Source organism: Haemaphysalis longicornis, unplaced genomic scaffold, assembly GCF_048455015.1.
Source record: "Haemaphysalis longicornis isolate Haplotype H1 unplaced genomic scaffold, Haemaphysalis longicornis Haplotype H1 scaffold_9, whole genome shotgun sequence".
NCBI classification, from domain to species: domain Eukaryota; kingdom Metazoa; phylum Arthropoda; class Arachnida; order Ixodida; family Ixodidae; genus Haemaphysalis; species Haemaphysalis longicornis.
Window position 1 is genome coordinate 4816564 of NW_027526460.1, and position 22248 is coordinate 4838811.

The following is a 22248-nucleotide window of genomic DNA, read 5'->3' on the forward strand; positions in this document are numbered from 1 at the left end:
TTATTGCGCTGTACCGACGAAAACTCGGTAAAATATGTGAAGGCTACGTGGCTCTCTGTTTGATTTCGTTACACGAGGCCATATGTACAAATCAGCTTTTGTGACGTCACAGTATGCATTATGCGACCTGCAATAGCCGGCCGTACACGCGTCAGCTTTTGATTTTGTGGCCCGTCCCGCTCAAGAAGTACAAACGACGGACACCATTCAAACCGTCATCAACATGCCGCCTGTCGAAGACCTGACTTTGTTCACGTGCTCCCTTAGACATTCATTCAGGCAGCGGCCTGTTTGTCTTATTGGAAGCAGTATAGCTGGTAGTTAAAGAGAAAAAAACTGCCAAGTCCCTGTACAACCTCGAGAGAATATATTGTATCTCTGAAGCACCGCTTTATTTAGGCTAATCAACATCACTGCATATTTTTGGACTCAGGAAGGACTTTGCATCCCAACGTCCACAGTGGTGCGAGTGTCACGCAACGATGGATTGAATAAAAAAGATGGAAGCGCTTCTAGCGTCCACTAAAAGCTTTCTCCCTCCCTGGGCTCACCGACGTCAGTATTCGCTCCCAGCTCCCGTAACGAGGCGACACTCAGTTCTCACGCTTGGAGCTAATATCGCCTCTACCTGACTCTGTGTCACCGTTCCGTTGCTTCATATTCTTTTGCTTCTCCGGGCTAACAAATGGGAAAGCGACCATGTGAGACTGCTAAAGCGCGAGCATAATTTAAGTTCATGCGCGTCGTTGCGACGTGCTGTTCGTGTACGCGTCACGCAGGGGGAGTCCCAGTTATCCGCAGAGTAGCCCGCACCGGCAGCTGACAGTGACAGATACGCGCAATTAAGCGCCGCGCCATTGTGACCGGGCGCCATGTTCGCGCCGCGTGGTAAGTGCAGCCCACGCGACGTGCAGGCATAAATATATCCGCAATTACTCGTGCGCCTGGGCCGAAAATTGTCCCCGCATTAGGGGCACTAAAGTGGAAAGAATGAGATGGAGCCTGGGCGGCGCATTTTCGTTCTTTGGTTCTCATTCTTCACTTTGCCTTTCACGTTTCCTAAGAGATAAAAAACCGTCCCGAGGAGCAAATATCACCTGAAACGAAAGGTAACGCCGGGATAATGGAGACGCAACGGTAGCGCATACGCCCAATGCTATCAACTACAATGAAGTCAACTGCTTTGCTCACCAAAGAAAGCATTTACTTGTTCGCAAATTGCGCGTGAACACCACCACTACAAGGATAAGAGGTAACACGAGGTTAATATAGACGTGCAAAATCAGGGCATACACTGCTTACCATAGACAACTACCTTTAATGCATTACTTCGCTCATTTAACAAGGCGTCTACCTGTTCCCAAACTACACGACCAACAGCAATGCTAAAAAACTAAAGGCAGCAGCAGAATGCCTGGACTTCAATACGGACAATTCCGTTCAACTCCGAACAGCTCCATGCAGATTTCAGGAACACCCCAAGGCGTCTGGCGACGTAGTTAGCTTCCAGACTTTTCTTGCCGTTGTTCACTGCCGAGCGTGAGCCGTCTGTCCCATTATGCTCCTCTTACGCGTCCCCATCATCATTAAAAACATTCCTATTAAAAGCGATAATTGTGGATGCACCGATTCTTTAGCAGAATATGCCGGGCGTTCGTTGTTTGTTTTTGAGCTTTTACGGTACCATAACGAGTATACCGTTCAATGCGGGAGCAATAGATGGGGCGTGTCGGCAAAAAATTCGCGTCGCTTCGTCAACAAAGCTGAGTCGTTTCGTCAATAAAACGGGCAAGAGAAGAGCAATTAAGGAAAATAGAACGAAGACAGCGCGAAGGGGTAGCGGCCTTCCAGAGTGGAGACTCTCCGTTTCCAAGGAGACGTCAGTCGAAGCGCACGTCTCCTGTTGCTCTTTCTTGCCCTTAGCCACCCGCTAGCCTTCCCGCGTGCTACCGTCTTGGGCAGTGTCCGCCTGCGTGCGCCCCAACACGGATGAGCGGCCGATTTAGGCTTGAGGGATGCAAGTGCATGGTTACGCATGCAGCATGCATGGTTACGCGTCTCGTTGCCGCTTGGCACGGTTGGTGCGCACTGCAGGACTGAGTAGACGTAAAAAAATACCAAACGTGTTCAGAGGAAACAATATTGCAAAAAAGATGAACCTTGAAAGGAACAAGATGCTCACGCATTTCCGACGAATCTTCGTTCAATTTAATAGTAGATTATGCGTGCCCCAATTAAACGACCCCTAATCTAATGCAGCAAAGGGATGTTAGTTCTGCCCAGAAGATAGCGCTAATCTTAACAGCTTGGTGCGGTGTCATCTCCATCAGTGCAGTTAATGGCGAATCGCTTATGTCGCTGCATAGGAGCGTGACCGGTAAGTCGGGCAATTGCTGGTTACTGTATTCTGTCAATGATTTTCGCACCTTTGGAGAAAATGCGCGTGCGGATTGGTACTTCAGATGGTTTTCCGCTTCGGTGGCCCGTTCACACCAAAGTGTTCTAAGCCCCGCATATCTGACTCAACGCACTTTCCCAAAACTTTTTCCTGAATGCCTCCGCGCACTTATAACGAAGCCCGTCGATGGCGCTTACTCGATCCCCTCCTCCGACAGGGCGCACTTGAGAGCTGCCAAGTTGGGCCGAAGCTCTCGGGGGAGCGGCCAGGAGGAAGGCGACCTGATCTGCCGCGTGCGTCAGGTGTCTATGACGACGCGCTATGATACGCGGAGGGCGCTGCTCGCTGGCGCACGCTTCATTTGCGTCCGGGCCCCGACCTCATCAGCAATTCTAACGAGGCGCCACTCGACGCCTTAATTAGCCTGATCGAAGTGGCGCCTGCCACACGCGCATGCATACACCGATGAATATTTTCCAAGCACCCCGCCGCCTCCGCCGAAACAGCTCGCGGAAAAACAGGACCTGTCCAACCTTTTCAACTTCGCGGCGGGGAAACGTCTATCCGCCTTTTATTTTTCGCTATGCGTTATAAGGCCTTTTGTTTACATTTTAATATCAGTATGCACATTTTATAACGTGAGAGCGGGTTTCTTTCTGGTCGGTTGCTTGGTGCCCGTGCATGCGGTGGAGGGGTTTGAAACCGCGTAATAATCACGCGGCTCTATTTCGTACCGTTCTCAGAGCTCGTCGAATTCATTTTACAAATAGGGTTGATCGTTTTCGGGATTTACATTTTTTTTTATCGGGGGTAAAAATCGGGCGGCGATATTTTGCAAACTGATAATCGGGGAGAAATCGTTTTTTTAAGCATTCCGAAATTCGGATTTTTCGGGTTAAATCTACAGATGTGCTATGTAGTAATACACTCAGTTTGCTTTAACAGGAGGTGTCACGAGCTTATTAACTCTAACGCGTTAAAGCTTGTGTTTGTTTCAAGCTGGTAACCGTAGGGATATTAGGGTTTGCAGCAAATTTACTCTCCGAAATTTGGGGTTCGTTTGGAAGTGAATTAGTAATGCTTACAGTAGAGAGCATTGGTAACTTGTAAGAAATGAAACATTTTATTCACAAAAAGCTGGTCCTCAATTTTTTTATGCATCCTTCTTTACATACATTACGATGTGTATGTGCAGCATGTCGGTCTCCATTCAAGACCTGTTCGATCGTTGAATGTATCTCAGCCGGAAAAAAGTTCTCACCCGCCGCTGTGGCTCAGTGGATAAAGCGTTGCGCTGCTGAGCACGAGGTCGCGGGTTCGATTCCCGGCCGTGGCGGCCGCTTTTCTGATGGAGGCGGAAAGCAAAAACGCCCGTGCGTACGAGATTTCGGCGGACGTTAAAGATTCCCAGGTGGTCAAAATTAATTCAGAGCCCTCCACTACGGCGCGCCTCATCGCCTGTGTTGCGCCGGTGCGTTAAACTTTACAATCAATCAATCAATCAATCAATCAATCAATCAATCAATCAATCAATCAATCAATCAATCAATCAATCACGGAAGTTGTTTCGACATCACAGCTTCCATTAGGTAGGCACAGCAATGCCAGTGCAGTATTTGTCATCCTGCAGGGGGCAGCGAGCGGTGCAGTCATGCCAATACGCAATGAGGTCGACACCTGGCTGTGTTTGTGGGGCTTGCTTCCAAAAAGTGCTGATAACGGCGGACCGTCAGCCCACAATTGTGCAAATCGCTAGTTTGAAAAGGTACCTTCGGGAAGAAATCGGGTTTAACCCGATTCTCCTGAAACATGCTCGGAATGTAAAAATCGGGTGAAATCGTGTAAAGCCCGATTGCACCCGATAACATGTTTCAGGGCTTCGTTAACATAGTTATTCATTACAACTATTGCGCCTCCTTTATATGCTGGTTTAATGATGATTTCAGGATGTGTCGCTAACAACTTGAGCGCGTTGCTTTCATCCGCCAAAGGTTCTTACGATCCTGCTTTTTGTAGGTGTCAAGAATGTCTCGCGTGACTGACGATATATACATATGTGGATACTTATGCTGTGTCGGGGCAGTTCAGTGCTTATTAGAGGGTAAAGGGTCGTGCGTCTCATTAGGGCTTGGCCGATCATGGAAATACTCTCGCAGTCGTAAATTGCGGCAGAAGTTATCCAGGTCTTTAAAGAGGGAAAATTCGTTAATACCACCGTTGCCGGGCAAAAACTTAGGCCACGAGAAAACAGACCCAATTCAGCAGGAGGGAGGGTAGCAAAGGAAACATTTACAAGGATAAATTTACACAGCAATTTACACAGGATAAATTTACGCCAGGTGGGATCCGAACCCACCCGGATTTCATATGGCGGGCATCTTTTCTCCACTTTCCAAATTCTGTCTTTCCATTTTGTCTTCCATTTTCTGTCTTTCCAAACTCTTTATCTGTTTCTGTGACCTACCACATTCCCCCCTTCGCTTTCCCAGGTTTTTTAAACTGCCAACCCTTATTACTGTCTTAATTCAACGAGCCCCTCATTTCCCATTCTGATTCGCTATATATATATATATATATATATATATATATATATATATGCGGTGGCTCAGAGGTACAGCACTCGCCTCGTACGCAGAAGGCACTGGGATCGAATCCTGGTGCCGCCGGGCACCCACCGGTTTCTTTAATTGGTACAGGCGTCACTGGTCGAGTGCGGACCCTTGAAAGAAAAATCCACGTCTCGAAAGCTGCCTTTACCCTATCGAGCCACCGCTGAGCTGGTCACACGTCGGGTCTTGGTGGCTCTGGATCGGCTCGTCACGGGCTGGGGACACGGGGCGGGGGGACGTCGTCTATTGCTTGTAGCAGCGGGGCTGGGGCTGCCCGAGAGAGAGAGAGAGATGGAACTTTGGTTCATGCACCCTCGATGAGTCCGTCGATGCCGATGAGGGGCGAAGCTGGGGCCAGGACGAGGATGGCGAACCCGCACACTCCACCAAATGTAACGTGGTGGCATAGCAGACGAGACGAACAATGAAGAACGCTAACAATCTACTTACAGTATTTACATGGTGGCTATCAGACAGCCAGCGCAGGGTCCGCCAGCACTTCGTCGTCGTCGTCGCTGGACATTCGTGATGGCGCTGAGGGGTTTATCCCACCTATATGTACCGTGACTATATATATATATATATTGTAACGGCCAGCAGTTCAGCACTCTACACAAACACTTTCATAAAACATAAACAATCGGCCGAAAAGAAGCCTATACTAGATTACAATCGATCAACGTCTTCTTCTAAGTCAGAGTTTTCACTGCATTAGCAGGGGCTGCTCTGAGCACGTGTAAACACTCAGATCGAGGCCCAGACAACATCACATATACAATGATACAACACCTACACGCAGACACACTTGAAACACTTCTACATCTATATAATAAAATATGGCTTTCGGGGCACATCATTCCACACACTTGGAGGGAAGCCATAGTAGTGGCTTTCTTGTAGGAGGGGAACGACCCGTCGTCCCCCTCAAGTTACCGTCCCATAGCCCTGACGAGCTGCCTGTTGTTGTGACGTTGTCATCCCACCGCTGACAACCAGTTGCTGCGACGTTGTCATCCCACCGCTGACAACCCGCTGCTGCGTACGGGAAGGCCGACCCGAGCCGAGCTCCGTCGCCTCCGACATACGTTTGGTAGCGTGGTTTGAAGCGAGCGGCCAGGCAATGTTCCAGCCGTGAAGAAGTCCAGAAGCCGTAGGCAAAACGTAACTCGTTTACTTCATAGCGAGAGATGAGCCGAAGCCAAAGAACAATGCGCTGACGGGTGAGGTTACAGTACAGGACTCGAGCAGAGTGACAGCATTCATTCTATGCTCAAAACAGGAATGAACTACAGCGCTTGGAGGGTTCTTATTCATACCCAAAGTGCTAACGGTCGAAACAAGCGTTCCCTCTAGATTGTGCACACGATACGAACGGCACAGACACACACAACACTCTTTCGTAGGCCATGTCATGGTGCTCCACTACGGACACCACAGCAGGCGATTCAATGAAGTCTTTACTCACACACTTCCAGAGTTCTTGAGCAGTCGGTAGTAGCGGCGCACGCTGAGTCCGAGAGAGGGGAGAGAGGAGGTCTCCGCTGCGGACGCGGGGCTTCTGCGTCCTTGGGGCAGGTCTCTACGTGTTGCGTCGGCACGCCATCGAAGGTTGATCGCGCCGATAGATAGGCGCCAGAGATCCAGGCTTGTCAGAGCTTGCTGCAAGCGTGAGTCACCGACAAAGGGGGCCTGCTTGAAAGGCGCACGTAGTGGAGGCTTCGCCGCACAGCCGAGGAGTATTGAAACGAAGCCCAGCGGCGGGCTCATTCGTAACACTGTGCAAGCTTCTCGAGAAGATGATAAATCGCACGATCGTGTACTTCCTTGAGTACAACGGTCTTCTAGAGAGCTACCAGGCAGGCTTCAGGGTGGGGCGATCGACGAACGATCAACTGGTCGCACTTGACTCGTACATCAAGGATGCCTTCGTGCATAAGTAGTATTGTGTAACTGTGTTTTTCGACCTCGAGAAGGCCTACGACACCGCTTGGCGTTATGGGATCCTTAGTGACCTCAAGTCATTCGGTGTTTCGGATAACATGTCAAACACCCTTGTTAGTTACTTGTCAGAGAGAACTCTTCAAGTGAGAGTTGGTTGTGTACTCTCAGGGGTTCACGTCCAGGAAAAAGGCGTGCCGCAAGGTGTCGTGTTGAGCTGCACTCTTTTTATAGTCAAGATGAACTCTCTTGGGAAGGCACTGCCACCTACAATTCCTTATTCCATGTATGTAGACGCCGTGCAGATATCTTTTAAATCATGTAATATGTCAATCTGTGAACGTCCGGTCCAGCTGGGCGTCAAGAATGGTTTTAGACTTAACCCTGGAAAAAGCTCTTGCGTTGTGTTCTCCAGGAAGCGTGAGGTCCATGCGGACCCATACATTAGTATTAATGGTGTGTCCATTCCTTTGAATAAGGAGCACAAGTTTTTAGGTGTTCTGTTTGACCACAAACTCACATTCATTCCCCACATCAAGAAACCAAATGTCTGAAAACAATGAATACACTTAAGGTTCTCTCTCACCAATCCTATGGAGCTGACAAATGACTGCTGCGCTTGTATACTGCTTTGGTTGGGTCTCATTTGGACTATGACAGTATGGTGTAGGGGTCGGCGAATAAAACAGCGTTGCGAATGCTTGACCCAGTGCTACAATTGGGGCTTCGTCTTGCATCGGGTCCTTTTCACACTAGCCCGGTCCAAAGACTGTATGTCGAGTGTAACAAGTGGTGCCTTGAGAACCAACGGACGTACACGGACTTGCTTTATGCTTTCAAAAGTTCATCGCTGTATAACCATTTTTATCCTGTCTTTAACAATACATCCACATCTCTGCTGTTTGTAAATCGCCCATCTGTTCCTCTGCCCTTTTCACTTAGAGTGAGAGAGCGAGCCTCGGATCTCAGCGCTTCGTTTCTAGATGTGTAGAGATCATCCTTTTCAGACATTTCCCCGCCTTGGCAAGTTCGCCCTTTGTCCTGTGAACTTTCTTTTATGAAACTTGACAAAAATCGGGTCAAAAACTTGACAAAAATACTGCAGCACTTTCTGTCTCTGCAGTTTAAATACCCATGTGCAGAATTTTACACTGACGCTTCTAAAACCTCCACTATGGTTTCCTGCTCTGCTCATGCATGGTCCGAATTTCAATGCAGCCAGAACCATGAGCGTACACACAACCATTTTTTCAGCAGAAGCATATGGAATTTTACTCATTGTACAACACATTCTTTAAAATCAAATTCTCAATTCCATCATCTATACAGATTCCCTGAGTGTTTTTCGTGCACTATCATAGCACAAGCCCCCAAAAACCACATAGCTAATCTTGTGTTCAACACCGTATTTCTGTCTATGCGCAAAAGCATGAGCTGACCCTCTTCTGAGTCCCAGGACACGCTCGGATCGCTGGCAACGAGTTGGCAGACGAGAGAGCCGCTGCTGCTGCACTCAGGAACACTGTAGACATAACAACGGTACCCTATACAGACCTCAAGCCACACATACGACAACACTTGCGTAGAACATGGCAAACACAGCGGACTGAACAAACAGACAACAAACTACATGTAATAAAGCCACACTTGGGATGGTACACTACTGACTCACACAACAGATTCACTGAGGTTGCCTTATGCAGGTTGCGGATAGGCCACAAACATACAACACACTCGCACCTGCTCACTGGATCTCCTAGACCCATGTGCAGCGGGTGTGGAGAGGTCCTATCCGTAATTCATAAACTCATACGCACCAGAACCAACACGACACGAACACTTTGCACAACTATACAGTCAACACATTCCACTACACCCATCGTACTTTTTTTACGGGACGACCCCATAATCACCCACAAGCGTACTTTCAAGTTTCTTAGCGATGTCCAGTTTTTACACCTCATTGCTTACCATGCATGTTGAAACCATGGCCCTTTACACCAGTCATCTTCATTGCATTTGATGTCATTTCACGTATATTTTAGTTAAATGTTTTACACTTACTATCATGCTTTTGAAGGTAAGTTGCGCTTGATGTGAACACAGAGACGGACACGGAAAAAACGTATACTTTCACGAGAAGACAGCGCAGTCTTCTTGTGAAACTATACGTTTTTTCCCGTGTCCGTCTCTGTGTTCCCATCAAGCGCAACTTACCTTCAAAAGCATGTTACAACAACTAGCCCGACATCAAGCTTTACTGAACTTGCTATCACCTCGTCCTCATAAAACAACTTTTCCTTGGCCCTGTTTGCTTTTAGTCGGTCTTGCGCCATAAAAACCGAACCATCATCATCATCATCATCAAACGTTGCTGCCTTGGTGACGACGACATGACGCCGAAGGCAAGCTTAACTTTTTTACTGCATGGCGAGAGATGAGCCGAAGCGATACAGGAACAATGCCCTTACAGGCGAGGTTACAGTACACTGGACTCGAGCATAGTGAGAGCATTGATTCGCTGCTTCAAAACGAATTAACTTTTGCGTTCGGGACCCCTTATTTATGCCCAAAGTGCTAACGTTCAAACAACGCTCCTAGTGCTTTTGCACACGATGCGAACATAGTCCGAGAGAGAGAGAGAGAGGGAGAGAATAAACGTTTATTTAAATCAACAGGGGGGATTGTACTGAAGCTTGAAGGAGGCGTCCTCAGTCCAGGATGCCTTGCGCGGGCAGCATCGACAGCCCTTTGAGCCAGCCTAAGCTGGTCGTCCAGGCTGGTGCTCGCCAAGGCGCTCTCCCAAAGTTCGACAGTAGAAAGTTGCAGGTTGGGAGGAATTAGTGGGGATTGGTCACACCCTCCGACCATATGGTGTAGAATCCCGGGTTCTTCGCAAAATCGGCAAAGCGGGGTGTTCTGTCGGTTGAAAAGGTGAAGCCGGATAGGATGGGGAATCTATTCCTCTGGACAGTACGTAAATGAAAGATCTCCGCTGCGGCATGCGGGTCCTTCGGGCAAGTCGCTGCACGCAGCGGCGAAGTTTGAATCACCGACAGCCAGGCGATCTTGCGCCTGCTGTTCTGCGGCATGTTGTGATCTGTACGAGGCAGGCTTACACTCGCAAAACTTTGCAGGACGCGCGAACATAGTTACGTCCCGCAGAATCATAACAAGGGCGATTGGTCGAAAAAAAAAAGTGAACAGTTGAAAAAAAAAAGTGAACAGTTGAAATCAATACTAGGTTTGTCGATGTCTACTACGCATAATCGTAAATGAACTCAATTGCTTAGAAACGAATTATCTTGTAATTATGTATTAATGGTGGTTCGTCGATCCTGTTTTATTGATTTATTTTTCTTCTGGGTCACTGAGAACATATTTTCTTGTGTGTGTTCCTATTAATGGTCATTTTAAGCTTAATTATTATTATGCATATTTTTTAACCGACTTCCGTAAAAATTTATTAGGCATCGTCCCTAGATCCTCTTTATTTCATTTACTTTTCTCGCAGATTTGCACTTAACATTGCATTGAAAATTTTGCTGAGTAGCAACGTTCTTTTTGCAAATGTATGGAATGTGATCTTCAGTGATATCAATGAGCCGTGAGCAGATTCAGCCGGTACTACTCCCGAATGACAGGCACCACTCACAAGCTCTACTCACCACTCGTGAAGGGTGAGCGACGCTCGCACTCGTGTGTGGTGGGAGGGTTTCACCGCAAGTGGCGCTCACTAACTCGCGCTCGCCAGCCCGAAACGATGGTGAGGCTCACTTCCCACTCTCTCGTGAGTGGTGCGTGGGTGGTGTGTGAGCGCACTCGTGAGTGAGCCTCCCGACCTCTCTCTTTGTAACACACACACGCACGCGCGTGCACGCACACGCCGGTGATCTAAACACCCGCCATGACGGCTTGCGTACGCACGTTCCTCTGCGAGCGTTCGCTTATGCGCAGAACTCGGGACGAGCGGATCGTTCGTTATCCACCACAGGTAAGATGCGAGGAGCCTAGCGCGCATGGGCAGCCGCCGCCGCCCTGTGACGGCGTTGTTTGCGAGCACGTCACTGGGGAAGGAGAAAGAGCAAATAAAAAGCGGCCAGAAGGCAAGTTCCAAAGGTTCGCGTTGTCGAGCCTCGGCCGTTGCAAGGCCCCGCCTCGAGCCAGAGATAAGGCCCCGACGCCGCGACTCTCATCGGAAAGGTATTTTACAAACCGCCAAGCTCTCGTCTGGTGCCTCCGAGCCGGAGAACATCGCCGAACACGATTGTGCGCGTGTGCTTGTTCGACCAGTGAGGTGAATCGAGGGCCCGGAGGTTCGTACGAGAAGTGCTTGGCCATGAAGATCCTGCTCGCCGCCCTGCTGGGTAAGCACTGCACCTACGCCCTGCAGCAGCAGCTCTTGCGCGAGGCGCCATTGTTGATTTCTTGTGCCGAATGAGGCGGCTGCTCGTGGAGAAGCTTTTAGTGCAACTACCCAAGAACGCGCTTTCGGCCACCCACAGCAAAAGTTATTTCAATTGGGCGACGATAAAAAGACAGTTTTGTGGTTTTTTGTGTGAACCACTTAAATTTCGCGCCCCTGAATGTCTTTTATTGACGCCTATGAGTTCCATCTGCACGTAGGTTTGTGTTTGCAAGTGTGTTGTGGTGCGCCAACGTTTCTCATTAAAATTCAAGCAAGTAAATGTGGAAAGAAACGGGCCGTTCTCTTAAAAATTGAGAACAGAACGTTCTGATGAGTATCGCATGTACCATGCATTGTTACGTGCCAGTTCCGCTCTCGCCTGTGACCTGCCCGCCGTAAGAACAGGAATGCGCTTTTCATAAGCAAAGCGAACTTGGAGCCACGTAGTACAGCAGATGTGCGAGCAACCTGCGAACGCCCCGTGTTGTCCATAACAAAAATGCTATCAGCAAAACAGGTTGCTGTTTCATAACAGCTGCTTGGTTCAATAACATTAGTTCACTAGGTCTCTTCGCGGAATCGTGGTAATTATTACTCGCTTGATTAAAATCCCGAATTTTTCGAACCGCTGTCCGTTGTACAAGTCATAAAGGGGTGGATTTGAAAATGAATCCCTGTGATTCGAACTTGGCGTAAAATAACAACTTCCCGACACCGTTCGAGCTTTAAGTAACGAGACGTACTGCAAAAGGGTGGTGTGGCATGCTGTAGTATGCAGTTCAGAGTAAAGAATCCACATTTGCCGTAACGGCGGAAGTATTTACTTACAAAGCCAATTGCAATAACACTGACAGGCGGGCTAGTTGGTGACAATTCATAGCTGTAACTTGAGCGCACAAAAAGAACGAGGACTGAACGAAGACACGAAGACCAGCACAGAGTCAGACATTCCAGCGATAAGGGGAGGAAAGCGTGGGTGCGCGGCTTTCCGTCGTATTAGTCACCCCCCCCCCTCTCTCTCTCTCTCTGTTAGTGCCACTCTGCCTGACTTGAAAATTCATGTTTTGTTGCAGGCATAATAACCATCGTCGCTCAAGTCTCTGCACAAGGCGCCGGTGGATACGACTTCAATGCCCAGAGCGAAGGCCAGCTAATCGGTCAGTGGCGTCAGCTTATTCCTCCGCTGTCCTATAGCGGTTTCAGGGAACTACACCAGGCTCGCACTCGGATCCTCCGCGCCTGTTACGCGATCCTAAACAAACTGATACTGCGCATCATCTTGGAATTGCGTACATGCGCTAATCTTAAGCTTTCAAAAATGAAATCAAGGTACGGATGTGTTTACAGCTTTGTGGAGACATGTTGGCGACTGCAGCTTAATTTCTTATTGGGCGTTTTGTTGGTACCGGGCTGTATACGCATATTCAGTTCACTTCCACGTATATGAGAATACGTATATTTGATTTCGCGTACATCGTTACAGTGTTCGTTACAGAGCGCTGTACCGCTCTGTCGTGTCATACTACGTCGGCCAGTGGCCAGTCGCTGTGTGAGGCCACCGGTGCATGAAACGAACGGGTAGCGCTGGCAGAGATGCACCTGGGCATGCAGTGGGGGCAGCAGCGGCTCGCTGCTGACCGGCCTTTGCATTTCGCACGCATTGTGAATTCGTCCGTCTGTTACGTCTGTTACTTCGCATGTGCGCAGCGCTTGCCCGGATATATTTACTATACCAGGGATTTTATCTTAAGTTCGAATGGTTTAGCCATACAGGAGGCAGAAATTTACTCAACCATGATTTTTTTCTGTCATAACCGGAGCTATACTGTAAACAGCACTACTATAACTATGCTGTTCTGCCGATGCCCTTTTCTCAGTCTCGCGTAACGCCCGCCCCGTCCGCGCTGCCCGCATCAACGCGCTCTGGAACAATAACAGCACTCCGTGAAATGTGACCGATTGAAGTTTCTTTTTCTCATTATTGATGACCATGTTAAAATTGACAAAAATGACTACTCTCGCATATCTCCTGACGAATATTTTCGCGATCGTCACAGCATGTATATCCCGCCTCCAACTACTCGCAATGACTGCTTTATATACAGTTTCTTTCCAAGAGCAATAAACAGACGGCACAGTAAGCACGTCATCTATAAATGAATTTCTCGAAATTGTGAAAGGCACATACGTTCGCACTAAATGACCTGGCCAAAAGTGAACAATGTCATTACCTGTGTTTGTATCTCATGTTACTGTTGCCTCCATGTTGCATTTGTCAACAGTATTTTGTGTTTGCATTTCCGGACATGTACTTTTTTTTCTTCCTGTAACCAAAGTGTATTGTACCCTTCCACTCCTGTAATAACCCAACAGCGGGCTGACAGTATCAATGCATAAATAAATAAATAAATAAATAAATAAATAAATAAATAAATACATAAACGCCCCACAAAATCGATATTTACACCGGCGCAAGCATAGCTAATCCACTAGTTGGCACCACATGGACATCACCTGATCTCCCCTCCATCCAAGGCAAACGAACCCTTGATATTCCATTTGCTACCATCCCGGAAGCGGAGCGCTATGCTATCATTCAAGCCATAGACTTCCTCATGTTCGACTTTCAATCCTCCTTCCCTTCCCAGATGCACATCCTGACGGACTCATTCAAAGACCTAAAGATTCTGCAAAGTCCCACATCGGCCAATCCCATTGCCAACTAAATCCTGCATCGGATCTCCATCCTAAAATCTAATGGCATCCATCTTCGCATCGACTGGTCGCCTGGACACGAGGAGTCCTCACCGGGGAACCAGGCAGCCCACTCGGCTGCACGGGAGTGTATAACCTCCAGTCCTCCGCTGCTACCCGACTTGGCTCCTCCACCTCCTGAGTCATTACCGCCAGCCATACAGATTCTACGGTACAAAAAAGACAAAAAAGACCGCCTCAAGACCCTCACTCTATCCGGCTTTTTATCTGCTCTATCCGCACTCCGAAGATCAGCCGAAATTTTTATGAACAAATATTTTGCAAATTTAACCCCAGAGACATTCCGTAAATGGTACACCCCATCCCTGCCGCTTCGATGTCCCTTCTGCGCCTCCCTCACACCCACCAATCTCCAGCACCTGATTTGGCACAGTCCGAAATTCGTGCGCTACAGAACCGCCAACCGTCCTCCATTTGCCTCCTCCTCATACATCGACCCTCGAACACTGGAACCCTCCACGCTGACTTTAATTGCGCACTACTCTCTATAAGCGGTCTAGTGCGAGCAGTTTAGACTGAGCCGTGAGCCAGCTCTTTTCACCCCACGCGGTTTTTCCCGCCTTCTTAAGGAGTCCACTGCAGTTTCCATTCCAAACGTCCGTCTTTAAGATGTCCCAAGCCACAAACACCCCACTTTCAACTCCCACTTCCCCTACTTGACCTAGCGTCTTCCTGCTGCAATAAAGGCTATCTCTCTCTCTCTCTCTCTCAGTCTTCGTGTTCCCTAGCGCTATACTCTAACTCCAGTTTTAGACAATCATGGGCATCAGTAGAGACATGCAAGGACAGGTGGACATCCTCCGGTATCGTATGATGGCGCGGCGGCGTGGCCCATGCTTTCTTTCGGAGGAGTTCTTGGTCCCCGTTGGTCCCATGGGGAGTATTTTACGGCGCTCGACATGGGACTTGTGTTTCTTCAGCGTCTTCTCTCAAAATTTGAATTTGTGGCAGTAATGCTCCAGGATGACTACAGCCACAGGCACCATTCGTACACGCAAGCACAACAGCTTTTGAGTGTGTCGGGGCGGTATTCTGTGACAAGTTGCGGTCAAATGGTCATATGTCGCCACCGTCTTTTTGATACGCACGGACCTACCTTCCGAGTGTAGCTCCCTTATAGCACCGGTGAGGGTATGGAGTGCCAACGTGCGTTCTAACGGGAAACATTCGTCCCCCTCATCTTGCGCAGGCCAGCTGTCACCCTTGCAAGTGGCCGGCATCTCCATGGTGGTGGTGGCCTGCCTCGGAGCCACAGTGGTGTCCATGTTCTTCTGCTACTACGTCTACAAGAAAAACCAGGAGAACCTCGCCCTTCCCAGATACTGAATGAGCTGGCAAGCCTCGGATGCGTCTTGTACATATATATGCACGGGGGTGGTATAGTACATGCAATAATCGTGCTCATGTCTCCGCTTTGTTGGTCTGTCCATCGCATTTTCTACCCTTTCATCCGTGCCGGAAAGTGAAAGAAAAATGTAGCTCATTTACTGAATAAACCTTTTATAACTTCCGTCTTTCAGCGTAAAAATGTGCGTACATCATGGACATGTTCGGGCGGCCCACGTCTGCGCACATGAGCAGATGTCCCTTGTATAGGGAAATCGATTATTTTTCAAAATTACCGCTTCATTTTGAGATTAAGGCGGCCCTAGCCGACCAAAAAATGCATGTATTTCAACGGAATTAGCAACGCAAAGCAAAACTTTCCCGAATACAAGGGTGAAAATATTTTCTCGCTACGTTGTTTTCTACAACTGGGGTAACCCTTTAATTGACTGCTTGGCGGAGCTCTATGGATCCTTCCGAAAAAAAGAGTTCCACCAGCGCCCACCACGGTCACCTCTCAAACAACGGCAATGACGTTATACTGCAGCTTGCAGTGCGTGTGACCACCTCCCGGGGTCAGAGCTTTGATTTACAGCTAGTTCATGTTCAGAATACCGATCGTTTAATAAAGACGACAGTCTTTCTTGGGCTCCTAAACACAGAAATTTTGGTCTGTCTGTATGTCTGTTTGCCTGTCTGTGACTCGATTCAGCCACGGGGAGAAGTAGAACGAGGCCTTCGCAATAGTCTTATATAGTCAAAGCTAAATGTGCCCGTCTAAGTCCGGTGTAATGTTCATACTTGTCAACATTGTTCAAGAACAACAAGACATTACGCAAATATAAGACAACAAATTAGAACAGAAGTGATATTTGCAGCGTTCCTTTATAAAAAAGCATACATGTTTGATTTGTGCGAGATTAAATACTGCATAAACTGCAGAAAAAAATTCACTCTGCCGTCGCCAGCTGTCGCCCGCGCCACTATAGCTTCTGGCGGCGTTTTAAGAAATCAAGTGGGAACAGTTACGAAAGGTTCCACTAGACGGGTCCCACGTTCTGCTTGGAACTATTGGTCTCCTCGATTTGGCTACACTTTCTGCACCAGTTCAGGCGGTGCAGCACTCGCGCACTCGATTTACCAGTGCAGCTTGCGCCACCTGCACTTCGGCCCTCGATTTGACGCCGTGCTGCACCAGTTCTTCTACACTTCTGCACTAGCCCCTGTGCGAGTTCTCGTCTCGTGCAAGGTGTAGCTTGCGAAAGAACTGGCGCTGCACTTGCACGGCACTTTTGTGAACTAGTGCAGAAAGTGTAGCCGAATCGAGGAGACCAATTATAAACATTGAAGTAGGGCGCCTCAATTCACGCGCGTCTCTACCGTACGGCAGCGCTGGCATCGAGGCACGCGGCCTGGAGCAGCGGAACGCGGTAAATTTAAATAGTCTTGAGCAAACCTTTAGCGTGTTTCCCTTGGAAGGAGCGCGACGCAAGAGGAACAACATATGAGGTGAGCGGGAAAGCAAAAGGAGGCATTTACTTGGCAAATGTCGACAAAGACTATCGTCTTTTGTCGACATTTGCAACAAAATGAGCAGATACGCGGCCAATTTTTTTGGTTACGCGGAGTTTATATAGCTTAAACGCGCTGAAGATACGCTACATTCGAACCCGCGAATATACGCCAGTTACAGTAGACACCACTGAATTGACAGGAAGCGTTGTGCGACATCTGGGTCATGGAACTAATAAAATCGTACGTAGGCAAAGTGGGCCAATAAACTCGCAAGATGGGCTACATTTGTACAATTTACCCTGGTAAAATATTTACAGTTAACATTTGTAACCAATTTATTTCAGTGCCCCATTAAAATCATGCTGTCAATATATGTACTGACCCCGAAACTAAGTTTAAATTTTGGGGCTTTAAGCTATGAGGCGTGCCATTATGGAGAGCGCCGGATTAATTTTAACAGCTTGGGGATGTTTAACGTGTACCAAAACTTCGAAAACACGCGGATTCTTGCTTTTGCCTCCAGATCATGAAACCTAGCTAAGCCATTACCACCTCATGCATCAGCACTGGAAACTGTAGTTCGGGCCACCGTGATTAGCATTTGTCATGTTCCCACCTCGTCCAACGACACTTGCGGAACGAAAACTCGGGAAAAACGGCCAAGCCCCCAGATGGACAACCTACAAGTTTCTCTCCTCTACAGCAGCAGGGCAGCGGGAGCACTGGTACGGTTCGCTGCATACGACTGAAAAGGTATGAGGAGCAAAATAAGGATTTGTGTAATCACACCGGCAATAAAAACGTCGTCAAGCTGAAGCCCTCACACGGCACCGGCTAGCCAAGGATCCACCCCTTGGTTTCTTTGCCGCACTAAAAGTCCCTTCCCAGAACGGGAGAGGTGTTCGCCAACAAAGTTAGCGCCAACTCGGCGTGATCCCCAATTGTGGACGAACCTAGGGCGTTCCTCCTGACTTAAGTGTCCCCACCGGGCAGCGACTAGGCACCCAACTTGTTCCACCTCAACGTTTTAGTGGCTGATCGCATACCCCTTTAGTCGTGCAGTCATAAATGAACCCCGGTGCGCTTCTATCTAGTCGCACCAACCACAATTAGACGCCAAGAATATTGCCAGGCGCCACTGCACCCACAGGGGAACGCCAAAGTGCCCGTGGCGCCGCTAGTGGGACCTCGAGAGGCACCTACTTTGGCTAGCACACTTGAATGGTGTTACTTATATGACAATCAATTTGTGTCGCGCCTTTTCCTGTTCCTATTTTCTCCCCTCCTCCCCCCATATAGTGCCTGCTCTCTATATTGAAGTCATTCATTCGTTCTTCTAAATTTCTTGTGACGCCTGAGCCTTGAAGAATGAGAAATATTGTGGAGATTTCTTTTGGTCGTTTATTCGCACCTAACCACATTAAAAAATGCGCTACGCGTTCAGTATATATTTGCTCGTTTTCTGTCCCTCGTTACTCCTAACATTATTCGCTCCATGGCACGTTGGGCGGACCTAAGTGTGCCTTCTAATTGTTGAGTAAGGCGCCAAGTTTTCGCTCCGTATGTCATCACCGGCAGGACGCATTGGTTGAATGCGTTTCTTTTTAGGGATAGAGGTAGCTTACTTTTCATTAGTTGAGTGCTTGCCGAATGCACCCACCCCATTCCGATTCTGCGCCGGATTTCTTCAGATTTCCCTGTGGATTTCTCTGAATTTCCCTGAACCCGGCCTCGTTGAGCTTAGCGTGGAGAACGTGCGCTGCCTGCGTTGCTTGTGGCATGCAGAGCCAGCCTGCATCGCTATGAAAGTCTTCCGCTGAAATATTCTCACCTTCAACTTCTACTACTCCTGTGGTGGTCGGAGGGCTAGGTCTTCTATCGCCGTGCAGGAAAAAATTACATTGACTTAAATACCCCAGAAAGTGGAGGGGGAAAATAGCCCCGCCGGTAGCGTAGTGGTTATCGCACCAGACCGGTATTCTGGAGGTCGTGGGTTCGGATCCCACCTGGCGGGCATTTTTTCTCCACTTTCTTTCTTTCCAAATTCTTTATATGTTTCAATGACCTGCTATATCCTCCCCTTTGCTTTACGAGGTTTTCTTGACTGCCAACCCTTATTTTCTGTCTTATTTCAACGAGCCCCTTCTTTCCTATTCTGAATCGCTATTTATATATATATATATATATATAGGGAGTAGTAGAACTTTGAAGATGGTAGAGAACACAAGAGAAGAAAAACTTCGAACAAGGTAAAAGCACGATTGTGGCCTACGTTTCAGCAAAGAGAACTTGCTTTCCTCCTTAAATTTTTTTTTTTTCATCTAACTTTTAGGCGGAGGCCTTTGGGGATCTTTTTGCTTTGGAGATACGAGGAGTACGTTTTTAGATGAAATCTGTAGTTGGTTTGTTTGCCGGCTAGTTTTCGAGCTTTGAGGAAAGAGCGGGATTTAGGGGTTGGAGCATACGGCCTACTCGGTGGTAGTCATTTGTGTTTGTTCCGAGCAGACCTCCGGGGTGACACTTTTTTGCTTGGAGTCAGTAGTTTAGGGGGGCTGCTAGAGGTGAGGTCCACATCGATGCCTGTTTGGGTGCCTGTTTGCGTTATACTGCGTGTTGGGGTCTGCGTGAACCATGAGCGTGTTGTCTTTGGTGAGTCGGGTTGTTGTTCGCTCACGTGCTGTACAGCTGGTGTTGCGGCCACGTCCACGGTTTGTGTGCTGGCGTCACATGTGCTGTTCTTAGGTGGACATGGCATTTCGCTACCGTTGGGGGTGTTGGGTTGGTTCTGTTGTTCTGTGCTGGCCGGAGACGGGAGGTTGATACGTGAGGCTGGGAGCGTCACCTTAAATGTGTTCCTCAGCCTGTGCTTGATGTTTTCGGAAATCAGTCGGACGCCTCGAAAGTTAGGGTGTAGTCCGTCCTTGGCCAGGTGTCCTAGGGGGTCGTGGTGAATTTTTGCGTGGTGGATGATGTCAACGTTTCCTGTGTTGTGTCCAAGGTACATGAGGAAGTCGTTAAGCTTAGCTGACCTTTGTGAGTGAGCTAGAAGTCTGTGTGTCTGGGGTATGTCTGGCTTGTGTTTGTTTTCGATCCTGGGAAGTACTGTTGTCAGGGTTATCTTTGCTTTGGGCCTGTTGGTCTGAACATCGTGAACAAGAGTTTTCATGGCCTCGATGGTGCTTTCTGCGGTGTCGTTCTTTAAGTCGTTAGTGCCAAAGTGCAGAACGAAGTGAGTGATGTTGCGTGGGGCGGCGTCAATCAGTTTTCTGATGTCATGGGTTGTGGCGCCGCTTTGAAAGCTGATGTATGGTGAATGTTGTCCGGAAGGGAAGTGGTCGTGAAGGAAAGCAAGTTCTCTTTGCTGAAACGTAGGCCACAATCGTGCTTTTACCTTGTTCGAAGTTTTTCTTCTCTTGTATATGTATATATATATATATATAGTCTGGAAACAAAAACTCACACAGAGAGCGAAAAAAAGAGACAGAGACACACGACAAGGTCATTAAAAATAAAAATAAAAGTTTACTGACATTTCAGGGAGAGGACTCCCTTTCTATATATATATAACACAGAAATAAGAGTTGACAGTCAAGAAAACCTCGGAAAGCAAAGGGGAGGATGTGGTAGGTCATTGAAACAGATAAAGAATTTGGAAAGAAAGTGGAGAAAAAATACCGCCAGGTGGGATCCGAACCCACGACCTCCAGAATACCGGTCTGGTGCGATAACCACTACGCTACCAGCGGGGGATTTTCCCCTCCACTTTCTGGGGTATTTTATGTTTAGGTTTTTTTTTTTGTTTCCTGTGCTTGGGGGTGGTAGCCAGCGCCACTCGGACTACTCGGTGTGAAGGGGACCTTCTTTTTAGCCCCTGGGCTGTGACTCGAGTGTCTACGACATTTCGAGAGTGGTCGACCAGCGTTGAACCCTCTTAAGCCTCCTATGGCACCAAGACTGCCAGAACAGAGGCCCTCGCTATGCATGTAGCGAATCAGAATAGGAAGTGAAGGGCTCAGTGAATTAAGACAGAATAAGTTTTGGCAGTCAAGAAAACTTCGGAAAGCAAAGGGGGGAATGCGTTAGGTCATAGAAAGAGATGAAGAATTTTTTGAGTCAGAAAGAAAGTGGTGAAAAAATGCCCGCCGGGTAAGATCCGAACTCACGACCTCCAAAATACCGGTCTGGTGCGATAACCACTACTCTACCGGCGGGGCTGTTTCCCCACCACTTTCTCGGGTATTTATATTAAGGTATTTTTTGTTTCCTGTACTTGGGGGTGGTAGCCAGCGCCCCTCGGTTCGGATCCCACCCGGCGGGCATTTTTTCACCACTTTCTTTCCGACTCAAAAAATTCATCTGTTTCTATGACCCACCACAACCTCCCCTTTGATTTCCGAGGTTTTCTCGACTGCCAACCCTTATATATATATATATATATATATATATATAGTCAGGTAAAAGATAAGAACAACTTTGCAGTTAACTTGTTTATTATAAATTAGTCCGACAGTTTCGGAAGTGGAACTTCCTTCCTCAGGGACAATCCCACAATGAACCTGTTCATTGTGGGATTCATTGTGGGATTGTCCCTGAGGAAGGAAGTTCCACTTCCGAAACTGTCGGACTAATTTATAATAAACAAGTTAACCGCAAAGTTGTTCTTATCTTTTACCTGACCGTTTCTTCTGGCCCGTTGCAAAACTCATCGAAATCTATATATATATATATATATATATATATATATATATATATATATATATATATATATATGTGATGATGGGGTTTATTAGCAGGCGCCCAGAACGTGGTGCCAGGTGTGCCAGAGACCAAGCTAGCTCGGGGGGAGTCCACGCGCCAGGTCTCGCGAAAGAGCGTTCTCGATGAGGCTGCTCCGATGACTGAGCTTTGCACATAGACCTAGTTGGGGACTGACGTCACTTGAAAGTCAGCCTCGGTCTCAGTTGAGCACATACCCTTTGGGCCACACTGGTGCTCCTTTTAACGGCGACTATCTCTGTTACAGTTACCCCCCCCCCCCGCCTTGGGGGAAAAAAGGAGCCATCCATGGCGACTCAAGGCCAGGCGAGGACGAGCGGGTCGAAAAAATGAACATGAACTGTCTCGCGGCCACGGCGACGACGATCTGTAGGAGGAGTGACCGGCTCAACGACGTGAATCACGGTTGAAGTTCGCTCGACGACTCGGTAGGGTCCGCCGTATTTAGCTTGTAGTTTGCTCGAAAGGCCGGGGGTATTGGACGGTGTCCATAGCCGAAGAAG

General features: G+C 48.2%; 1 protein-coding gene across 1 annotated transcript; it reads left to right on the forward strand.

Annotated features, from left to right (window-relative positions):
• Positions 1-11054: 11054 nt before the first annotated feature.
• LOC144153957 (uncharacterized) lies at positions 11055-15642 on the forward strand. The gene is made up of 3 exons (XM_077685750.1): positions 11055-11312; positions 12427-12510; positions 15318-15642. The coding sequence occupies exons 1-3, from the start codon at positions 11285-11287 to the stop codon at positions 15452-15454; spliced, it is 249 nt and encodes an 82-aa protein (XP_077541876.1). The 5' UTR covers positions 11055-11284; the 3' UTR covers positions 15455-15642.
• Positions 15643-22248: the final 6606 nt, after the last annotated feature.